Raw genomic sequence first — 19,386 nt, forward strand, 5'->3', positions numbered from 1 at the left:
CCTCACCTGCCTCTTTTTTTTTTCTTCTTTTTTTTGCCCTCTGTCTTCAAGTTGGTAAGGCAGAAAGTGCATGCCATGTTCATCATGTTACAGAGAAATCAGAATGCACTGAAGACTGTCCTATGTGGAACACTTACTGACTGTTACAAATCTTACATAGGTTTAGATAATGCGAGTGTCGAAACAATACCGTATTCATGTGAGCACATTAATATAAACATGCGATTTGAATTACATAGAAAATTAATTAACACTTTTTAACCAATCCTAATTGAGAATTTGATAGTGCTGTGGTATAACTAAACATAAATAGCTAGACAATAGCACTATAATGGAGGTTATTGTCATTGTAATAGTTACACTTGAATAGCTAGTGAGCTTGGTAATAACTACTTTAACTAATAACATAGGTGTACAGTAAAATTGGGTATTGAATCTTTTGAATTTTGTTGCTTCAAGAGGCTAATACTGCATTAGCTTAAACTACATAAGTTGTCTTAACACTGTAGCTTTGATAAATCCTTTTGTAAGGATGATGTTGATGGGAACACTTCAGTCAACATGGTAGTTTACCTAACATTAGCTAGTTTGTTAGCATATTGGTGAACTACCTAATGTCAGTTGTCAAACTATTGCTAACAAAGTAGCATTGATGTTATCGAAGCTGACTAGTTAGCTAGCTAATGTTAACACAGTGCTGTATTTTGATATCTGGCTAGTTTAGCTACAAATTCTGTACTATTATATTGTGTAACTAAAATCAGTTTATGCTAAGCACTACATTAATCCAAATAAACCTATCTAAAATAAATAAAGAAATAAAGTTTAGCAGTGATGTATTATGATCAAGTTTGCGCTGATCGAATCCAGTCCTTATTGGCTCAGGGAAAATCAGGATGTGTGTGTCTCAGTAATCCATGTACACTATAGCTGATCTTCAGAAAGCAAAGCACTGTAAATTGTAAGGCCAGTAATGCATCATCTGTCTAACACAAGCTTATATCAGCCTGTAGAGACACTGTACATTTTCTGCTTGTATGCTAGCACCTTTGGAATCTGTGGTTTAGTAATGTTTTCAGTTTTATCCTCTGTTTAAAAAAAAAAAAAACAACAACAACAAAAAAAAAACACAAAGTTTTTATATGAGAAGGAGATTCTGTTGGAATCTGTTTGAAACAGTTTTGCTAATCTTATTGAATAACAATCCTCGATGCCAGCCTGTGTTTAATTAATTAATCCATTTGTTCAAGGAGAATCTTAACCCAACCGTATTGATGTATTGAGGTGATTTGCCATCAGAAAAGAAATAAAAGTGCCACAAAATATCAAGGCACAGAAGTTAGTCAAAGCAACTTAGCAGCTTTTATGGAAATTACTTACATACGGTAAATAGCTACTTTATGAAAGTAGTATGTCTTATTACAGTCCTAGAAGATATATAATTTCTAATGTTTGTTCATTTAAAGTTGTGTATATTTTGAATTGTTTCCCCATATTTTGTCGATTATAGTGCATCTACAAAGGTAACCTAAGGTAGTTTTAAATCTGCTGATTTTTTCGTTTTGTTTTGTTTTTTGTTCTCGTTCAGTTATTTTTTTTAATACTGTATAAAATGTATGTGCCTGTTGACTTGCCCTTAGGCTGAAGTAAATTTTCTTGACTGAATGCACTTATCGAAGCACCTTTGATTGTACCAGATGGCCCAGCACAGCACTAAACGGTTTCGACTCTCGTTCGAAAGCACTTTATATATACACAATGCCCTCTTCTTGCTCTCAACCCCACCACTCATTCACAACTGTGCTGTGTGCTCAACTTGGTAATTTGAAATACAACACTACCAAATCATTCCAGGTCCACACCACATGAACCAAGCCTAGAGTCCCGGTGAATGTGGCCTTTGTCTGCTGTAAAGTTATTCAACTGGAATGAGTGTTGCTTATATTTTACTGTTCTAATGTTCAGTCTCAGTACATAACAAATCCAACAAAACAAACAAAAAAACCCTAAATAAACGTGACAAGCGTATCTCTGTGTAATAAAGTCTCTGCGTTTATTACAGCTTCAGCAAACATGGATCTTTTTGATTTCCGGTTAAGCTAATCTCTGAACTTTGTCTTGTAATATCACTTCTGGAGCTGAAGGGGGCAGTGAAGATCCCCTCAATATGAAAAATCTACAGGAAGTGACGTCTTTTCTCTTGTTGTCAAGCTTGTGATTTGAGACGCGTCTCGGAGTTCCTATGGCGCGCATGGAAACGACAAAGTAACGCGTACTATACCTGCAGTGTGGTGATTTAACCAGAAAGTGGTTTGTTATCAAACCACATGTAAACAATACCGTGCAAGACTATAGCTGGAGAATTTATTGTATTTTTTTAATATATATAGTTAGCTAAAAATACACAAAGTGCTATTTCAGGCTTGTAGTTACTAGCTAGCGTCTTGTTGATTAGCCATTAAGGCTACATTAGGCGAGGTAGCTAGCTTTGGCGAAATAAATAACGAGGTGCTTGTTGTTGTTGTTTTTTGTTTACTGTTTGTGAAAATATGGTTTTGTTAAAAAGTTTGCCTCCTCCTGCTGAGGGAGTTCGGCATCAGCAGGCCGAGACTACAGCGGTTTTAGACGGGAAGGGACTCGGCACAGGGACGCTGTATGTAGCCGAAGCGTAAGTAACACCAACGTTACCCTTTTCGTCTGTCTGGTGGTGTTTGTTTTTATTTTATTTTATTTAGTGTGTGAGAGAATGGCACACGTTAAAACTCTTCTGTATTAGCTTATCTTTACAGCTCTTTAAATGTATAGTTTGGCTAAAGTGAACTTTGACACAGTTTACCTGCAATGTAGTGAGTTTAGGGAAGATTTCCTCCACGTGTGGAGATGTGAGGTTAATGTTGCTAACAAATAAGCGAGGATTATAGACATGAGTTTAGCCTAGTGCCAGCTGAAGGTCTAAATTACACCCTATACATTAAAAGTTTTGTAGAATATTAGAATATGTGGATTTTGTAGTGTTATTATGCCACTATCTGAATCTGGTTAGTGGCTGTGTCGTAAATCAGCACCTGTTGTTGTTGTTGTTGTTTTTATTGTTATTATGCATATGAACCCTAGCACTATGTTATGCGGTTCGAATTGTTTCATAATTCCAAATAAATAGATTATGATCCACAAATAAATGTAGTGAGATTACAAAAAGTTAAACACAAGTCACCAGTGCATTGAAGGAGATCCACAAATATATGTTGGTAGTTTCACACAAATAAATTAAAATTGGCAAATAGATAAATGAAATGAGATTTGCAAATAAAAACATTTGTAAAAAAAGAAAAGTTAGTTTTTATGTCACAAACACAGCTCTGCTCTACATTCGTGGATTTTGCTGCACGCGTTTGTGGGTTTTGAAACATTTCTAGCGGCAGGAGTGCACACACATCCTACTTAACTAACCCCTAACATGCCAACACCGCATTATTTAAAGCGCACCTATAATGGTTTTGAATCGTGCCTAATTTTGTTTTAAAAGTCTCATATAATAGATTTACATGCATCCAAGGTCAAAAAACACTTTAACATGCTCATAATTTAAACTGCAGCATCACTTTTTTTTTCCTGTCAGTGTCACAAACGACTCGTTAAATGATCCGTTCTAAGGGATTCATTCTAAACTCCTCCTTTCAGAGAGCATACTCTGCTCTGATGGGATGTCCCAGTCTGTTGTGATTGGTCTACCACTGTCAGTTTGTTTCAAAAAGGAAACGCCCACTACCGCAACGAGTTTCAGCTCCGTCTGTTTGTGAGCAGCCGATGAAGACCAGAGGCGGGGATTTTTGTTACAAACCTATGTAGGTTAGTACAGGAAGTAAAGTCTGGAATCACTAACGACTCGTTTCACCTGTTCATCGCTTCCTTCTTTTGGGAGTCAATAACTCCGTTTATCGTTTGTCAGTTTGTGATATTTGAAAAACCATAATAGGTGCACTTTATTTAAGAAATCAAATAAAATTTGGCTCTTACAGCTCGACTCTAGGTGCAATTTGCTTCTCTAGAAGGCTTTGCTTGTATTTCCTCATTTGTAAGTCGCTTTGGATAAAAGCATCTCTTAAACAAGTAAATGTAAATCCACAAATAGTTGGACTCCGCCCACCGTCTACACAAGCCAATCGGATAACCGGAGAACCAGTAACAAATCTAATGTGCTTTCCTGTCAGGTGCCTGTCATGGTTCGATGGCTCAGGAATGGGTTTTTCGCTGGATTATCCCTCCATCAGCCTGCACGCCATCTCCCGAGACCCGAGTGCTTATCCACAGGAGCATCTGTATGTGATGGTCAACAAAAAACTGAACGGTAGGCAAACGAGTGCCTGGACCCCGTGACACTTTTTTTCAGATATATTTTGGATACATTCTCGTTTAAATGACGCAAGAAACTGAGGGTGATAAATGTTAGTGTCAAGCAATTCAGACTTCACTTGCTTGAAGTTTTATAATCTGAATGACTGAATTGGCAGACGAAAATGAGGCTGAGATGCGGGAGAAAGCTCCGGATGATGAAGGCGAAGAGGAGAGTGACGACGACGATGAGGTCATCACAGAGATCCGATTTGTGCCCAGTGATAAAGCAGCTTGTGAGTGTGTTTGTGTGCTTTTAGTGATGTTTAGCTTTAAATTGAAGATTTTTCATGCACAACGCCAAATTTTCTTGTACACTGTGAACCAAGCCGCGTGATCATGGTGCAGCAATTGATCAGAAAACTTGAGCTTTTTTTTCTTGCAATCATTTGACTTTATTTTCAGTGTATACTGTACAAATTGCACATTTAATGATGCATTACACAAATATTAAACCCCAACTTGAGCCTTTTGCATTAAACGCCACATGAGATAGTAAGGAAGCTTGATTCTGAGCAATGAAATGATGTAATGTGTTCCATAGCAAATCAAATTCACTGATTTCATGTCAAGCTTGAATTTGTACTTTTAATATATACATGCTTTATAGGCCTAGTTTTAAACATGAATTTAAAGTTTTGCAAATGTTCCACTTTTTATATAAGTGGAAGTGATATCAGGTCTACGATAAAATAGGCTTCCGTGTGTGTGTGTGTGTGTGTGTGTGTATATATATATATATATATAGATAGATAGATAGATAGATATAGGGGTGCAACGATACGGCAGATTGTATCGTTTAATACGAGGCTCTAGGTTCAATGCGTTTGCATTAATGTATTCAAAATATTCTTATAATAAAGAACGATCTTCATAAAATACTGCTTATATCACGATGTAACAAACATTTAAACGTAATCAAGCCCACATGCCCTTCTCTGAAAATGTAGTTTCCTCTTTATCTTGAATCAGGACAGGCTACAGCGGTTTAAAATAAATAAGTAAATAAAAAACCTTCCAGTCACACCGTATTTCCCGAGCTAATACACTAGCATATTAGCTGGCACTAATATCACACGCACAGAGCAAAGTCTCTCTGCTTCATAACAGAGCAAATGAAGCATTTTCTGCCTTTAAAGAAGTCAGTCGGGAACCCGGTGGCTGCAGATATGAGACTGCTCATTATAGAGGAGAGCAAGGGCTTCAAAAAAATATTAGAGCTGTAGAGACTTGCTTGACTTTCACAGCACTACTAGGTAACAGCCGGACGTGAAATAAATCGCCCCGTGCTTGATTCACACCACCAGGGTTTCAAGGGTTTTTCTGCCAAGTTCGGCTAGTCTTTTTGTGCGAATTTTCATTTATTTTTGGGGTAGAAATTGGGCTAAGACATGGCAACCCTGTGCACCAAAGGTTAACTTCATGCAAGAAAGAAACAAAACCATGTGGCGAGAGAGAGGGGGTTGTGGTTATTTATTTTTATTTTTCCTGTCTGTGAAATATTAGCTTGGCTTTTTGATTACAGGTAGGCCTGACTATCTTGAGCCGGTCTACGATGCCCGCTGTGCCGCTACAGGCTTGAAGGGTTTGATTTACCTAAAATAGCTCAGCGCTGGGGTTTTGAGCATTCCATTTGGATACATCAAACACTTTTAAGTTTGTCAAATAGGCAGCAAACCTTTGCCTAACACTCATTTCTGCACTAATATCTGGTGGTGCACTATATGGGTGCTTTCTGTACATAGTTCAAATTTTTAGTGAGAATGCATTTGATTTGTGGTCATTTAATTCGGCAAATCCAGTGTAAAGCCATTTTGTTTGAGCAAGTATTTCTGCAAGTGAATTAAAAGCTGTTATTTGTTGCAGTGGAGTCTATGTTTTCCGCCATGTGTGACTGCCAGGCTTTGCACCCTGACCCCGAGGACGCAGACTCTGATAATGAGGAGTTTGAAGGGGAGGAAGAGGAAGAAGAGGAGACCGGTAAAGCATCTGTTTTAAAATGAGTTTTTCATAGCGTGTCATACGCTTTCAGCAACATACTCACTCATACGGCTCACTGCTGTGCGCTCTCTTTTCCCATTCACGTCAAGGCCAGGGTGACATACCCACGTTCTACACATACGAAGAGGGTTTGTCGCACCTGACCACAGAGGGCCAGGCCACGCTGCAAAGACTCGAAGGGATGCTTGCTCAGTCCGTCACGCAACAGTTCCACATGGCTGGAGTTCGCACCGATGAGCCATCCGCTGAGTTTGAAGGTCTGTGATGTGCGTAGGGCAGATGTTGAAAGTACACTGAATCAAGAAGTGAACTGTTTAGCCTAAATAGCAGATTTGGCATTACATCGTTAAGTAACCACTAGGTGTCAGTAGCAGGCCAAAGCCCAGTGCCACAATTTTTCACCTAACCCAAATGCTGTCGTAATGAATGTTTTAGTAAACGGCCCAGAATGTTCTATAATAGATGGCTAAATCTTCATACGCCTTCTTCAGTCTGCACAATCCTGTATTTTAAGCAAGAGATGTTATCAAATAAACATTAAAAAAAGACACTCATCACAACAGTGTTGAACTACAAGAAGTATTATTCATGATTATAGATTTCATGAAGTGAAACAGTGTTCTAAACCCAGTCTGTGTGATTGATTAAGAGCTGGATCTGGGTTGAGACAGATATGTAATGAAAAGTTTTGAGTTGAGATAGCTTTCTGTTACATCTTTAGCTACATTCACCTGGTGTATTTGCGTAAGTGGATAATTGTGTAATTTTTATTTCCCACTGTATCATTGATTGGTTTGAATTTTATTTTGGGTTTTTTTGGCGCTGCACAATGTGGACTATAACGTGGGTTAAGATAGAGTTATCATGAATAATCTATAGTCCAGTTAATACTCTGTAATGAAATCTCTGACTTCTGTCTTTGTATTCATTCTGCAGATGGAATGGAGGTCGACCCAAATTCTGGAGTAGCTGGACAGTTTGACGATGCTGATGTTGATCACTGGTAAAGATCATCTTATTTCACACCTACATCACACTTTAATTAGTATGTTTGTGTCAGTCAGCTACAGCTTAACTCTCATCTTGAGTACCAGTTTAAATGTATAAGCGTAACTTAAACGTGGTGTAGTCGTGAATTTAGGAAATTGTCTTTTTATTTATGTATGGTTATGAAAATGAGCAAAATTGTAAGTATATAAGTCAGTTTGATGGTATTTGTGATGTCCGGTTATGAAGCTGAAAACTAGTGGTATGATTCACATGCATGAGACTGTTTTTAAAAGGGAAGCATATTTCACAAAGCTTCATGCACTTGGAAATCAGGTGGTTTATATATCCCAAGACAGGCCACACATTAATTCTTGTATATAAATAAGTATGCACCTCATCGGAATGTTTCACATTTCTAGTGTTACATTCTGGAAATGAAACGGACTTGATTGGGATTATAAGCCACCATGGATCTACACAAACACTATATACACACTATATGGCCAAAGGTTTGTGGACACCTGAGCATTACATGTGTGCCTTCTCTAAACTGTCGCTACAACGTTGGAAGCAAAAATTGTATAAGATGTCTTTGTATGCTGTTGCATTAAGATTTCCATTTACTAGAACCATGGAGCCCAAACATGTTCCAGCATGACAATGCTCCCGTACACAGCGAGTTCCATGAAGACATGGTTTGCCAAGTTTGGAGTGGAAGAACTCGAGTGGCCTGCACAGAGCCCAGACCTCAACCCCACTAAACACTTTTGGAATGAACTGGAATGCTGATTGCGCCCGAGGCCTCCTTGCCCGACCTCACTAATGCTCGTCTGATTAAATGGTCAAATCGCCACAGCCACAGTCCAAAATCTAATGGAAAGCCTTCCAAGAAGAGGGGAGGTTATTGTAATGGCAAAATGGGACGCCAAATTGTGAATCGGACCTTCATCCGATACATGTATGGGTGTGATTGGTCAGGTGTCCACAAACATTTTGCCATGTAGTTTGTGGTAAAAGTTTTTTTGTTTGAGTCAAAAATTAAACTTTTTGGCCTTAGCACAAAGCACTATGTTTGGCGAAAACCCAACACTGCTCATCAACCTGAGCGCACCGTTCTCACAGTGAAGCGTGGTAATGGTAGCATCATGTTGCGGGGAAATTTTTGATCATCTGGGCTTGGGGAACTGGTCAGTGTTGAGGGCAAGATGGATTGACCCAAACACAGGACCATCTTAAAAGAAAACCTGTCCCAGTCTGCAAGAGACTGGAGACTGGGGCAGAGGTTTCATTCCCAACAGTATAACAGCTCTGAGCATACTGAACCTGAACGTGTTAGAATGGCGCAGTCAAAGCCTAGACCTCAATTCAGTTAAGAATCTGTGGAAAGACTTCTGTTCCTCACTGTAACTGGTTTTCTGCAGACGCAGTATACTTCACTGCTGCTAACCGAAGCACTTAGGGGGCTCTGAGTGACCGGTACTCGTTCGGCAAGCCGTCTTCTCCTGTTTGCTCTCCACATTAAGCGGAGCTGCTGGATGTCTACACAGGTTTCCCCAATGCCAGCACCATTTCTGTTACTGTGTTGTGTTTTGTATTCTTCCTTCAGACCAAATTCTAAGTGCTCTCTGAAAGTAAGTCTCATTTGTATGAATTGTCATGAAATAAAAGTTTTGTTTTTTGTATAAAGCACTTGTCATAGATGCCTATTTCCCTTCTAGTTGTGGATTCATTTTTTTTTTTCTTTCTTTGGAGCACTTAAAGCTTGATGAAAGCAAAAAGTAGACATTTTTGCACACCGTCTTTTCGGTTTCATGACTCAGGAACCATTTTATTGTTCAGAACGGTGTGATTGTTAGATTCAGCTTTTTTTTTTTGCATGTGAAACTATTAGTATGAAATTTGGGCTGGTAAAGCTGTAAACATTCAGCAACATTCAGTCTTCAAATTGCACTTATACAATATATGTGGTTTTTATCGTTGTATGTGATATCTTGTTACGGTAACTCTTACTCGCAATGTTGTTTTGCGAGTCCTAAACATGACTCTGCACTCTGTATAAGCATAAACAGGAGTTTTGTAATGATGAGCCACAATAAAATATCCTTTCACAGGTCTAAGCTGTAAAATGTTCCAATATTGAAGATCTTTTTTTTTTTTTTTTTTTTAACCTATAAGGAGAAACCATTTATCTTCATTCTAACAAAAAGATACCTTCGCATTAGAATGGCTTTCCTAAAATAATAGTATTTTCTCTCCAAAATAGATGAGCCAAAATTATTGGCAGTCCAAATGCATGTTTGAAATATATGCAAAGTTTTTATTCTTGAAAAAAGAAACCCATTTCATATCATTTCCATTCCCTTTATTCATGTCCTTGGAGTATAAACATGAGGTTTCTCCTCCCATACCAGAAGAAAACTGGAGAGTTTCAACACATAATACACACGTTTGTTGAGCTGGACAAATCGGGTAATGGATATAGGGCGTCGGTAGCTCAGTGGTTAAGACGTTATGACGACCCATGAGCACACTGTCACCCCACACGGGGAGGAGGATGGTGGAGTGGTGAATGGGGAAAATAGAGCCAAAAAATGTAAATGTAAGATTTAGTTTTCTTTTTATGTCACTGAATAACTGCTCGGTTTCTACAACAAAAGAATATAAAATAAAATAAGCACAGGCAAGGGTATGGTATAAGTTGTGTTTTTTTTGTTGTTGTTTTTTTACACTGCCCCATTTGCTTTTTTTTTTACACTTTGATGTTTTGTTCGTGGATATCAAACAATTGCAAACGCAACACAGGTTTATTTTTTTTTAAATCTTTGTTAAATATAGGTGTGCAACAATTATTGGCACCCCTATGAATTTATGAGAAAAATATATTTTAAGTATATTCCCATAGATATTTAAAAATTTTTTAGTACACTTTGGTGACTAGGAACAGGAAATTGTTCAACTATGACTTCCTGTTTCACAGGGGTATAAATATGAGGTAACACATAGGCCAAATTCTCTTAGATAACATTCATAACAATGTGTAAGACCAAGGAATATAGCTGTAATGTGTGCAAAAGGTTGTTGAGCTTCACAAAATGGGAAGTGGCTATAAGAAAATAGTAAAAGCACTTAAAATGTCCATTTCCACCATCAGGGCAATAATTAAGAAGTTCCAGTCAACTGGAAATGTTATGAATCAACCTGGAATTGGACATGTATATATATTGTCTCAAAGCACTGTGAATATGATGGTTTGAGTGGCCAAAAAATCTCCAAGGATCACAGCTGGAGAATTGCAGAAGTTAGTTGTGTCCTGGGGTCTGAAAGTCTCCAAAACTACAATCCGAAGACACCTTCATCACCACAAGTTGTTTGGAAGGGTTTCAAGAAAAAAGCCTCTACTCTCATCCAAAAACAAGCTCAAGTGTCTTCAGTTTGTCAGACACTACTGCAACTTCAAATGGGATCGGGTTCTATGGTCAGATGAAACCAAAATAGAGCTTTTTGGCAATAAACACCAGAGCTGGTTCTGGCACACACACAGAGAGGTAGCCATATGGAAAAGTACCTCAAGCCCACGGTTAAATATGCGGGTGGCTCTTTAATGTTTTGGGTCTGTTTTTCTGCCAGAGGACCTGGACATTTTGTTCGGATACATGACATCGTGGACTCTATCAAATATCAACAGATATTGAATGAAAACCTGACTGCCTCTGCCAGAAAGCTTAAAATGGGCCGTGGTTGGATCTTCCAGCAGGACAATGATCCAAAACACCCATGAGGATCTGGAGAGATTCTGTATGGAGGAATGTTCTCAGATCCCTTGCCATGTATTCTCCAACCTCATCAGGCATATTATAGGAGAAGACTCGGAGCTGTTATCTTGGCAAAGGGAGGTAGCACAAAGTATTTTTTTGTTGTTGATAAACCTCTGTTATGTTTGCAATTGTATGAGATCAGAGTATTTTTGTGAATTTTTTCAAACCAAATATCAAAAGTTTAAACAATAAAGACAATTTTTCACAGCCTTCTTTGCTCATATTTACCAAGGGTGCCAGTATTACTGGTGAGCAGTGTATGTACAGTAATTATAACAGTGCTAATGAGTTGATTGCTACACACCATATTACGAATGATTCATAATTACATTATTAACCATTCAGTTTCCCCCCTCATGTTTCTCCATTTCACTATTTCAGTTTACCTCCAGCGCTTTCCCATGGTGGTGGTGGTTTCTTTGTGCTTTGCATTTGTCTGTCACCTCCAGTTTATTTATTTATTTCTGTTCATGGAAGCCTCTGTATCTCAACCCTTTTTTCTTATTTTTTTTGTCAGTCGGTTTGGTTTAGTGTTTTGCCCTAAGGTTATTAGCTTGGCAAAGTTTTCTCCTTGTACTTTGCTCTTTGTTCACATCTCACTGATCAGTAAATCATTCATGAGCTTCTCCCCAAGTCTCTGCTGTCAGACAGGGTGTGTGTGTGTGTGCCTGCTGATCAGGGTATAGAGCTCAAACTCCCATGATTACTAAAGAACTGCTTAGTCACTGAAAGATTTTACAGAAGAGAGAATGTGCTTTCACTTTTTGATTCGGTCTGAATTTGTTGCTGCACCTGATCCCAGCTTGTACTACATATATTAAACTCGTGCTCATAGTAATGTTTCATATCTTAATAATTATGTAACATTTTATTACAGCTTACAGTAATATTACAATAAGTAAGCATACCATGGGTGTGCTGTTATAGGAAAATAATCAGTAATCAATGTGTGGTGGGTGTGGCTTTTACCATCCTGATGTTGATAATTTTCTCATAGTAATATATAATTTTCTAATAAAAACACGTGTTTTTCTCTTATACCACAGCAGTTTACCAACACTAACTACATTTGAACCATTTACATATAGTTTAATGTTGTTGAGGTTAGTTCGTTTCACTTCTGTTATAACAGCTGTAAACAGCTGTTCCCTTACCAGCATCTCTTTTCTCTTTCTTTCTCACTCTCTCTCAATTGGTAAGACAAAAAAAAAACCCAGTTTGTCACATTACCAAGAAATCCGACAGCGTCAACTCCTCTGTACTGAACTCAACTCTCCAATGACTCCTTCCATCAATGCTAAATGAATTCGTGTACTACTTTTTTTTCTTTCTTTTTTTTTCACTGTGAAATGTCTTGTTTTATTTAACAATAAATAATACAGAAAAATAAAGAAACTGTATAATCTGTAACATATAAAACATAAGATGTTTATTTAGCCTTTTTGGAAGGAGTCTCCAGTGTTAGTGTTTTATAACAATCTGAGGTCTTAAAAGGAGAGAGTTAAAAAAAAAAAAAGAGAGCCTGGTGAGGGAGCTGTTTATAGCTGCTATAATGCAAGCTACAGAATCTGACTTGTTTTGTGGATGTTCGAAACATTTAAATGTAACGGGAAACAACGTTTATGACATTTAATTCTTTGATAAATAAATGAACCGTGAATATTGTTGTGGTATAGGAGGAATAAAACACTTCAGCTCATGCTGTTTTTGGAAAATAATCATTGCTTTCTGTCATGTTTTATTCTTTACATAGCAACTGATAATGAGGTCAGTCATCTAACTCCAGGTCAGTCATCTAACTCCATATCATTGGCTTTGATTGTGTAATGTTCGAGCAGGATTACTCCAGTGAATTCTCATCATGTTGGTGTCCTTTGCATTGGGATGAACTGTGTTTGCACTAGCTTTTGGCTGTGCAAATTGAAGGAACTTGTGTAAAAGCTGCACAGACAGCAGAGAGTCAGTGTCAGTGATCTTTCTGCTTGAAAGGATTATGTCTAATTACAGATTACACTTGGGAGTGGTGAGACAGAAAGCCAAGATGAAACAATCAGATAAGCTGAACCTCCTGTTATGCACAGAAACGGACTTCTATCGATATATCTGCTTGCTGGTATTGCTGGAGAACCTGTTAATATGCAGCTTTGCTCTAACAGGAAAGCATTAGCATGGCTTGCTTAAAGAAATAAATCAAATTGACACAAATCCTGTGCCTAGCTCAAATATAGTAGATCAGTGAATGTTTGGTCCTTAGGATTTCCCTCAGGGATAATTGACAAGACATATTGTAATGCTTTAGCATTTTTGTATTGCCTTCAGTTGGTAGAAATCAATAACTCCAGATTCTTGCAGTTTGAAGAAAAATATTATGTAATAAAAGGGAGGAAGAGGGGTAAAGGCTACTCTTTAATTCTTCTTTTATTTTTTTTGCTGCACAGAGCATCTGAACCAATGAGAGTAAAACTACAGTGGATATAAAATAGTCTACACACCCCTGTTAAAATGGCAGATTTTTGTAATGTAAAAAAAAGAAACCAAGATAAATCATGTTAGAACATTTTTCCAACTTTATTGTGAAATTTTTACTTATTAATCAAGTAAAAACCAATACGAATCATTTTAGGGGGGATAAAATACAATAAACTGGTTGTGTAAGTATTCACCTCCCTTTGTTGAAGCGCCTTTAGATTTTATCACAGCATCTTTTTGGGTAAGAGTCGATCGGCGTGCCACGTGTTGACTTTTCGGGTCATCCCACAGATCTTTAATTGGATTTAGGTCTGGGCTCTGGCTGGGCCATTCCAAAATCTTGAACCTGTTTTGGTGAAGCCATTCCTTTATTTATTTGGAGGGCAGTGGTAGCTCAGTGGTCAAGACAGTGGACTCCTGATTGGAAGGTTGTGTTCAAATCCCAGCACTAACAACATGCCACTGCTGGGCCCTTGAGTAAGGTCCTTAACCCTTAACTGCTCAGTTGTATAAAAATGAGATCAAATGTAAGTCGCTCTGGATAAGGGCATCTGCCAAATGTAAAAAATTTAAATGAGCTGTGCTTCAGGTCGTTGTCATGCTGGAAGGTGAAATTCCTATTAAATGTTTTAGCAGAAGCCTTATGGTTTTGTGCCAGAATTGACTGGTATTTGGAGCTATTCGTTATTCCCTCCACCTTGATTAAAGCCCTAGTTCCAGCTGAAGAAAAACAACCCCAAAGTATGATGCTGCCACCACCGTGCTTCCCCATGGGGATGGTGTTCTGTTGATGATGTGCTGACTATTTTTTGTGCCAAACATATCTTTTAGGGGCGCATGGTGGCTTAGTAGTTAGCACGTTTACCTCAAACCTCCAGGGTTGGGGGTTTGCTTCCTGCCATGGCCCTGTATGTGCGGAGTTTGAATGTTCTCCCCGTGCTGCAGGGGTTTCCTCCGGGTACTCCGGTTTCCTCCCCAGTCCAAAAACATGCATGGTAGGCTGATTGGCATGTCCAAAGTGTCCGTAGTGTATGAATGGGTGTATGAAAGTGCTCTGCAATGGTTTGGCACCCTATCCTGGGTGTACCCCGCCTTGTGCTCTACGCTCCCTGCGATAAGCGCCAGGTTCCCCGCAACCCTGTAGGATAAATGGTATAGAAATTGGATGGAATGAATGGATGTAACATAACTTTTGGTATTATGACCAAAAAGTTCAGCTTTGGTCTCATCAGACCATAACACATTATTCCACATGGTTTTGGGAGATTAGATGTATTTTTTATTTATTTTTTGGTTAAAGAAGGCTTCCGTCTTGTCACTCTACCCCATAGCCCAGACATATGAAGAATTCGGGAGATTGTTTTCGGATGTACTGTATGGAGCAACCAGTACTTGCCAGAAATTGCTGCAGTTCTTTTAATGCTGCTGTAGGTCGCTTGGCAGCCTCCCTGATTGGTTTTCTCCTGATCTTATCATCAATTTTAGAGGGACCTCCTGTTCTTAGTAATGTCACTGTTGTGCCATATTTTCTCCATTTGTTGATTATTGTCTTCACAGTGTTCCATGGTATATCCAGTGCCTTAGAAATTTTTTTGTAACCCTCTCCTGATTTATATTTTTCAACAATGAGAACCTGTACCTGTTTTGTAAGCTCTTTGGGTAATCAGTTACTTTAATTGATAGCAGGTGTATAATAATTCATATTTAACATGAGTTTGAATGTAATTGGTTGATTCTGAACACTGCCACATTCCCAACTATAAAAGGGTGTGCACATGATTTATGTTCGTTTAAATTTTTTTTTTACATCACAAAAACCTGCCATTTTAACAGGGGTGTGTAGACTTTTTATATCCACTGTACTGGGCGGCTGTGGCTCAGGTGGTAGAGCGGGTTGTCCACTAATCGTAGGGTTGGTGGTTCGATTCCCGGCCTGCGTGACTCCACATGCTGAAGTGTCCTTGGGCAAGACACTGAACCCCAAGTTGCTCCTGATGGCAAGTTAGCGCCTTGCATGGCAGCTCTGCTACCATCGGTGTGTGAATGGGTGAAGGAGAACCAGTGTAAAGTGCTTTGTAGAACCACTAAGGTTAAAAAAGCACTATATAAGTGCAGACCGTTTACCATTTAACAAAGAAAAATCCATAATTAATTGATTTGGTGACGCTTTCTGTAAGGAGGTATTTATTTAACACTTATGGAAGGAGTCTCCAGTGTCAGTGCTTTGTAACATTCTGAGGTAAAGCCTGACATTTGCATATGGGAAGCCTTCAGGAAGAAAGGGCTTTGTGCTTTCTCAGTAACAAGCAATGTTTTTTTCTATTATTAATTTCAAGAGAAAGTGAGAGAATGACGGTTTATAGCTGCTATAACGTAAGTGATAACAGGAACTAACTTGTCTGCAGACGTTTATCATTAAATGTAGCTGTAAGTGGATGAATTGTAATAGTTAACATATAAAGGAATTTTAAAAAACTTGCAAGCATGCTGTTATTGGAAAATAATTAACTTTGTGGTGGTAAAAGTAACTCCTCTTCTGGAACTCCATCTTTGATTATTATATACACTATAAACCCTGTCATGTTTTTTTTCCTTACCACTCTAATGCTTCGTAAAAATTAACCGCTGCTGGAACCTTTTGTTCCAACATTGAGTATGTATTCAATGTTGAAATACTGTATACTAGCACTGCTAAATATAGTCATGGGAAAAAGAAAGTACACCCTCCTTCAATTCTATGTTTTTATACAGTGATCATGGTTTAAATAACAAGTATGTGGTCCTCACCAACTTCTATAAACAAATTACCTCAGGTGCCCAAAAAAAAACACCCCCAACACAATAATATTTCAATATGTAGTAATTTATTTATTTTATTTTATTAACCAAAAAGTACCAACATTCAGAAACCAGCTTTGAAAAAATAAGTACTCCCTTCCTACTTTTACAATCATGAAGAGAGTAATTAGCAGCCAGGTGTTACTACAGAAATACATAACATTAGTTAATCATCAAGAAGTGTGACTACCTCTATAAAAGCAGAACTTTTGGCAGTTTGGTGTTCTGGAGCACTCAGGTGTATTGTAATTTAGACCCTGATAAATAAAAACCTAGAATTGAAGGAGAGTGTATGTTCTCATGACTGTATATCATCCAGATCTTTCCAATAATAAGTACATCTTTAATACTGACCATGTTAAAGATTTCAGCTCTTGATATACACTCTTTTTGACCTTGTCAGGTAAATGCTTTCACTTTTTAGACTGGTATACAGCAAGCTTGTGTGTGTGTGTGTGTGTGTGTGTGTTTATTTGAAGCTTTTTCAGTGGCACATTTCGGAACATCCTTCAGCTCAAAGGTCAACGTTCCATGAATCCATAGCGCACATTGCAGGAGAATCAAGTTCACAAAGCAAGCATTGCCCTACAGTACTGTTTCTTGCCTGTCCTTATCAACTTACCTTCATGACCTGATGTGTGTTTCTACTGCAGGAACCTTTTGAAGAACTGTGGCCCTATAAGCACATTTCCATCAGGGGAAACCAGGGTCCATTTCAGTCATGGAGCCTCCCATACTGAATGTCACTGATTGGTCAAATGAACCGATTAATTAGCGTTACAGAATAAATGACTTCTTTGTCAGCCATTTTTTAAAAACCTGTGGTTAGCTAACAAAAGCTTGTAAAAGTCATGAGTTGAAGATTTCTTACATGACATAGCTTCTACACAGGATTTTAGTCTGAAATATGAGAGTATTATTATTACATGTTTCTAGCCGTATGCTGCTTATAACAACGATGTAAAATCGTCTTCGTGCACGGCTAGGTCACTTTCTGCAAACAGGAATTTAAACACGTAAAAAAAACTATATTAATGTCAGCACTTTATTCTGCATAAAAAGCGGCAAAACTAAAAGATTTCCTTCATGTTCAAATATGTTGCTGCACTTTTGCCATGCACCGCAACAGCCATAGCTCCTGCAGTGCGGTTTGAAATGGAACTCGACTAGGAACTTTGTTCGGTCTGATTTTGAAGGCTTTCAGAATTCTTTAGTTTCCCAAGAACCTCATTAGGAATGCACTTCAGGAAGTCTGTAGTGACCACAAGGAGAGCAGGAAGAACAGTGTAGTTCATTTTCACACTGAATTTCTCTCCATTCTGGCTTGCTAACTAGCAGAATACGGTAATGGAGTTACAGTGGTGCTTGAAAGTTTGTGAACCCTTTAGAATCTTCTATATATCTGCATAAATATGACCTAAACATCATCAGAACACAATTAAACAAATGAGACAAAAAATATTTTACTTGGTCATTTATTTATTGAGGAAAATGACCCAATATTACATATGTGTGAGTGGCAAAAGTATGTGAACCTTTGCTTTCAGTATCTGGTGTGACCCCCTTGTGCAGTTTGCGGTAACAGTTGATCAGTCCTGCACATCGGCTTGGAGGACTTTTAGCCCGTTCCTCAGTACAGAGCAGCTTCAACTCTGTGATGTTGGTGGGTTTCCTCACATGTACTGCTTGCTTCAGGTCTTCAACATTTCTACTGGATTAAGGTCACATCTATTCACAACAGAATTTTCCCAATAGTCTTCTGGCTTGTCCATGTGATCTTTAGCAAACTGCAGATGGGCAGCAATGTTCTTTTTTTTCCTCTCCATGCAACCCTGCCATGCACACCATTGTTGTTCAGTGTTCTCCTGATGGTGGACTCATGAACATTAACATTAGCCAATGTGAAAGAGGCCTTTAGAAGTTACCCTGGGTTCCTTCGTGACCTCGTGGACTATTACACATCTTGCTCTTGGAGTGATCTTTGTTGGTTGATATCTACTGGGAAGGGTAACAATGATCTTAAATTCCTCCATTGTACGCAATCTGTCTGACTGTGGATTGGTGGAGTCCAAACTCTTTAGAGATTGTTTTGTAATCTTTTCCAGCCTGATCAGCATCAACAACTCTTTTTCTGAGGTCCTCAAAAATCTCCTTTGTTCGTGCCATGATACACTTCAACAACTATGTGTTGTGAAGATAAGACAGTGGTGATTTTATATAGATCCCTGTTCTTTAAATAAAACAGGCCACTCACTCACACCTGATTGTCATCCACTGATTGAAATCACCTGACTCTAATCTCACCTTCAAATTAACTCCTAATCCTAGAGGTTCACAAACTTTCACCACTCACAGATATGTAATATTGGATCATTTTCCTCAATAAATAAATGACCAAGTATAATATATTGGTCTCGTTTTTTTAATCGGGTTCTACTTTAATTGTCTACTTTGAGGACTTTGAAAATATGATGTTTAGGGTCATATTTATGCAAATTTATTAAAAATAAATCTAAAGGGTTCACAAACTTTCACGCACTGTAGGCAGCCTTTCGTTTTCTTGAGAAGTTAAACCCGAGTGCAGCACTAACGAAACCTCTGACAGTAATAAAAACACAGGGATATGTTTGCTCTATATTGGCATTCCTTTATTGCAAGACATTAGAATTAAAATGAGAAGTGACTAACTTATTTTGTCCAGTTTCTACATGTCAGCAGTATTAGGAATGTGCTTTGTTAGATATTCACTATACTTTCTCAACTCAAACTACTGGCAGTTTTCATCCCTGGCCAGAAATTCCAGCAATAATGTGCGTATAATTAATATAATCAGTGCTATTTAAGGAATAGTGCAATAATTACTTGTATGCTAAGAAGCAAC

General features: G+C 38.2%; 1 protein-coding gene across 2 annotated transcripts; it reads left to right on the plus strand.

The window, feature by feature from the left end:
* The first annotated feature begins 2,210 nt into the window (after positions 1-2,210).
* clns1a (chloride channel, nucleotide-sensitive, 1A) lies at positions 2,211-13,383 on the plus strand. 2 transcript variants are annotated; one of them, XM_053623467.1, is made up of 8 exons: positions 2,211-2,265; positions 2,567-2,668; positions 4,212-4,348; positions 4,512-4,628; positions 6,259-6,372; positions 6,483-6,650; positions 7,330-7,396; positions 8,805-13,383. In XM_053623467.1, coding segments are annotated over exons 1-8 (729 nt in total). In that variant the 5' UTR covers positions 2,211-2,242; the 3' UTR covers positions 8,806-13,383. The 2 variants fall into 2 exon arrangements, with proteins under 2 accessions (XP_053479442.1, XP_053479443.1); XM_053623468.1 differs by lacking the exon at positions 8,805-13,383 and having other exon boundaries at positions 2,212-2,668; positions 7,330-7,400.
* Positions 13,384-19,386: the final 6,003 nt, after the last annotated feature.

Source organism: Ictalurus furcatus, chromosome 4, assembly GCF_023375685.1.
Source record: "Ictalurus furcatus strain D&B chromosome 4, Billie_1.0, whole genome shotgun sequence".
Lineage (NCBI taxonomy): Eukaryota > Metazoa > Chordata > Actinopteri > Siluriformes > Ictaluridae > Ictalurus > Ictalurus furcatus.

What these genes read in the sequence shown, in the direction of transcription:
- clns1a (XM_053623467.1), top strand. Translation starts at nt 2,243, where the DNA reads ATGGCGCGCATGGAAACGACAAA. An exon ending in GCGCGCATGGAAACGACAAA is followed by an intron (nt 2,266 to 2,566) that starts GTAACGCGTACT and finishes TTTGTTAAAAAG; the next exon opens with TTTGCCTCCTCCTGCTGAGG. An exon ending in ACGCTGTATGTAGCCGAAGC is followed by an intron (nt 2,669 to 4,211) that starts GTAAGTAACACC and finishes CTTTCCTGTCAG; the next exon opens with GTGCCTGTCATGGTTCGATG.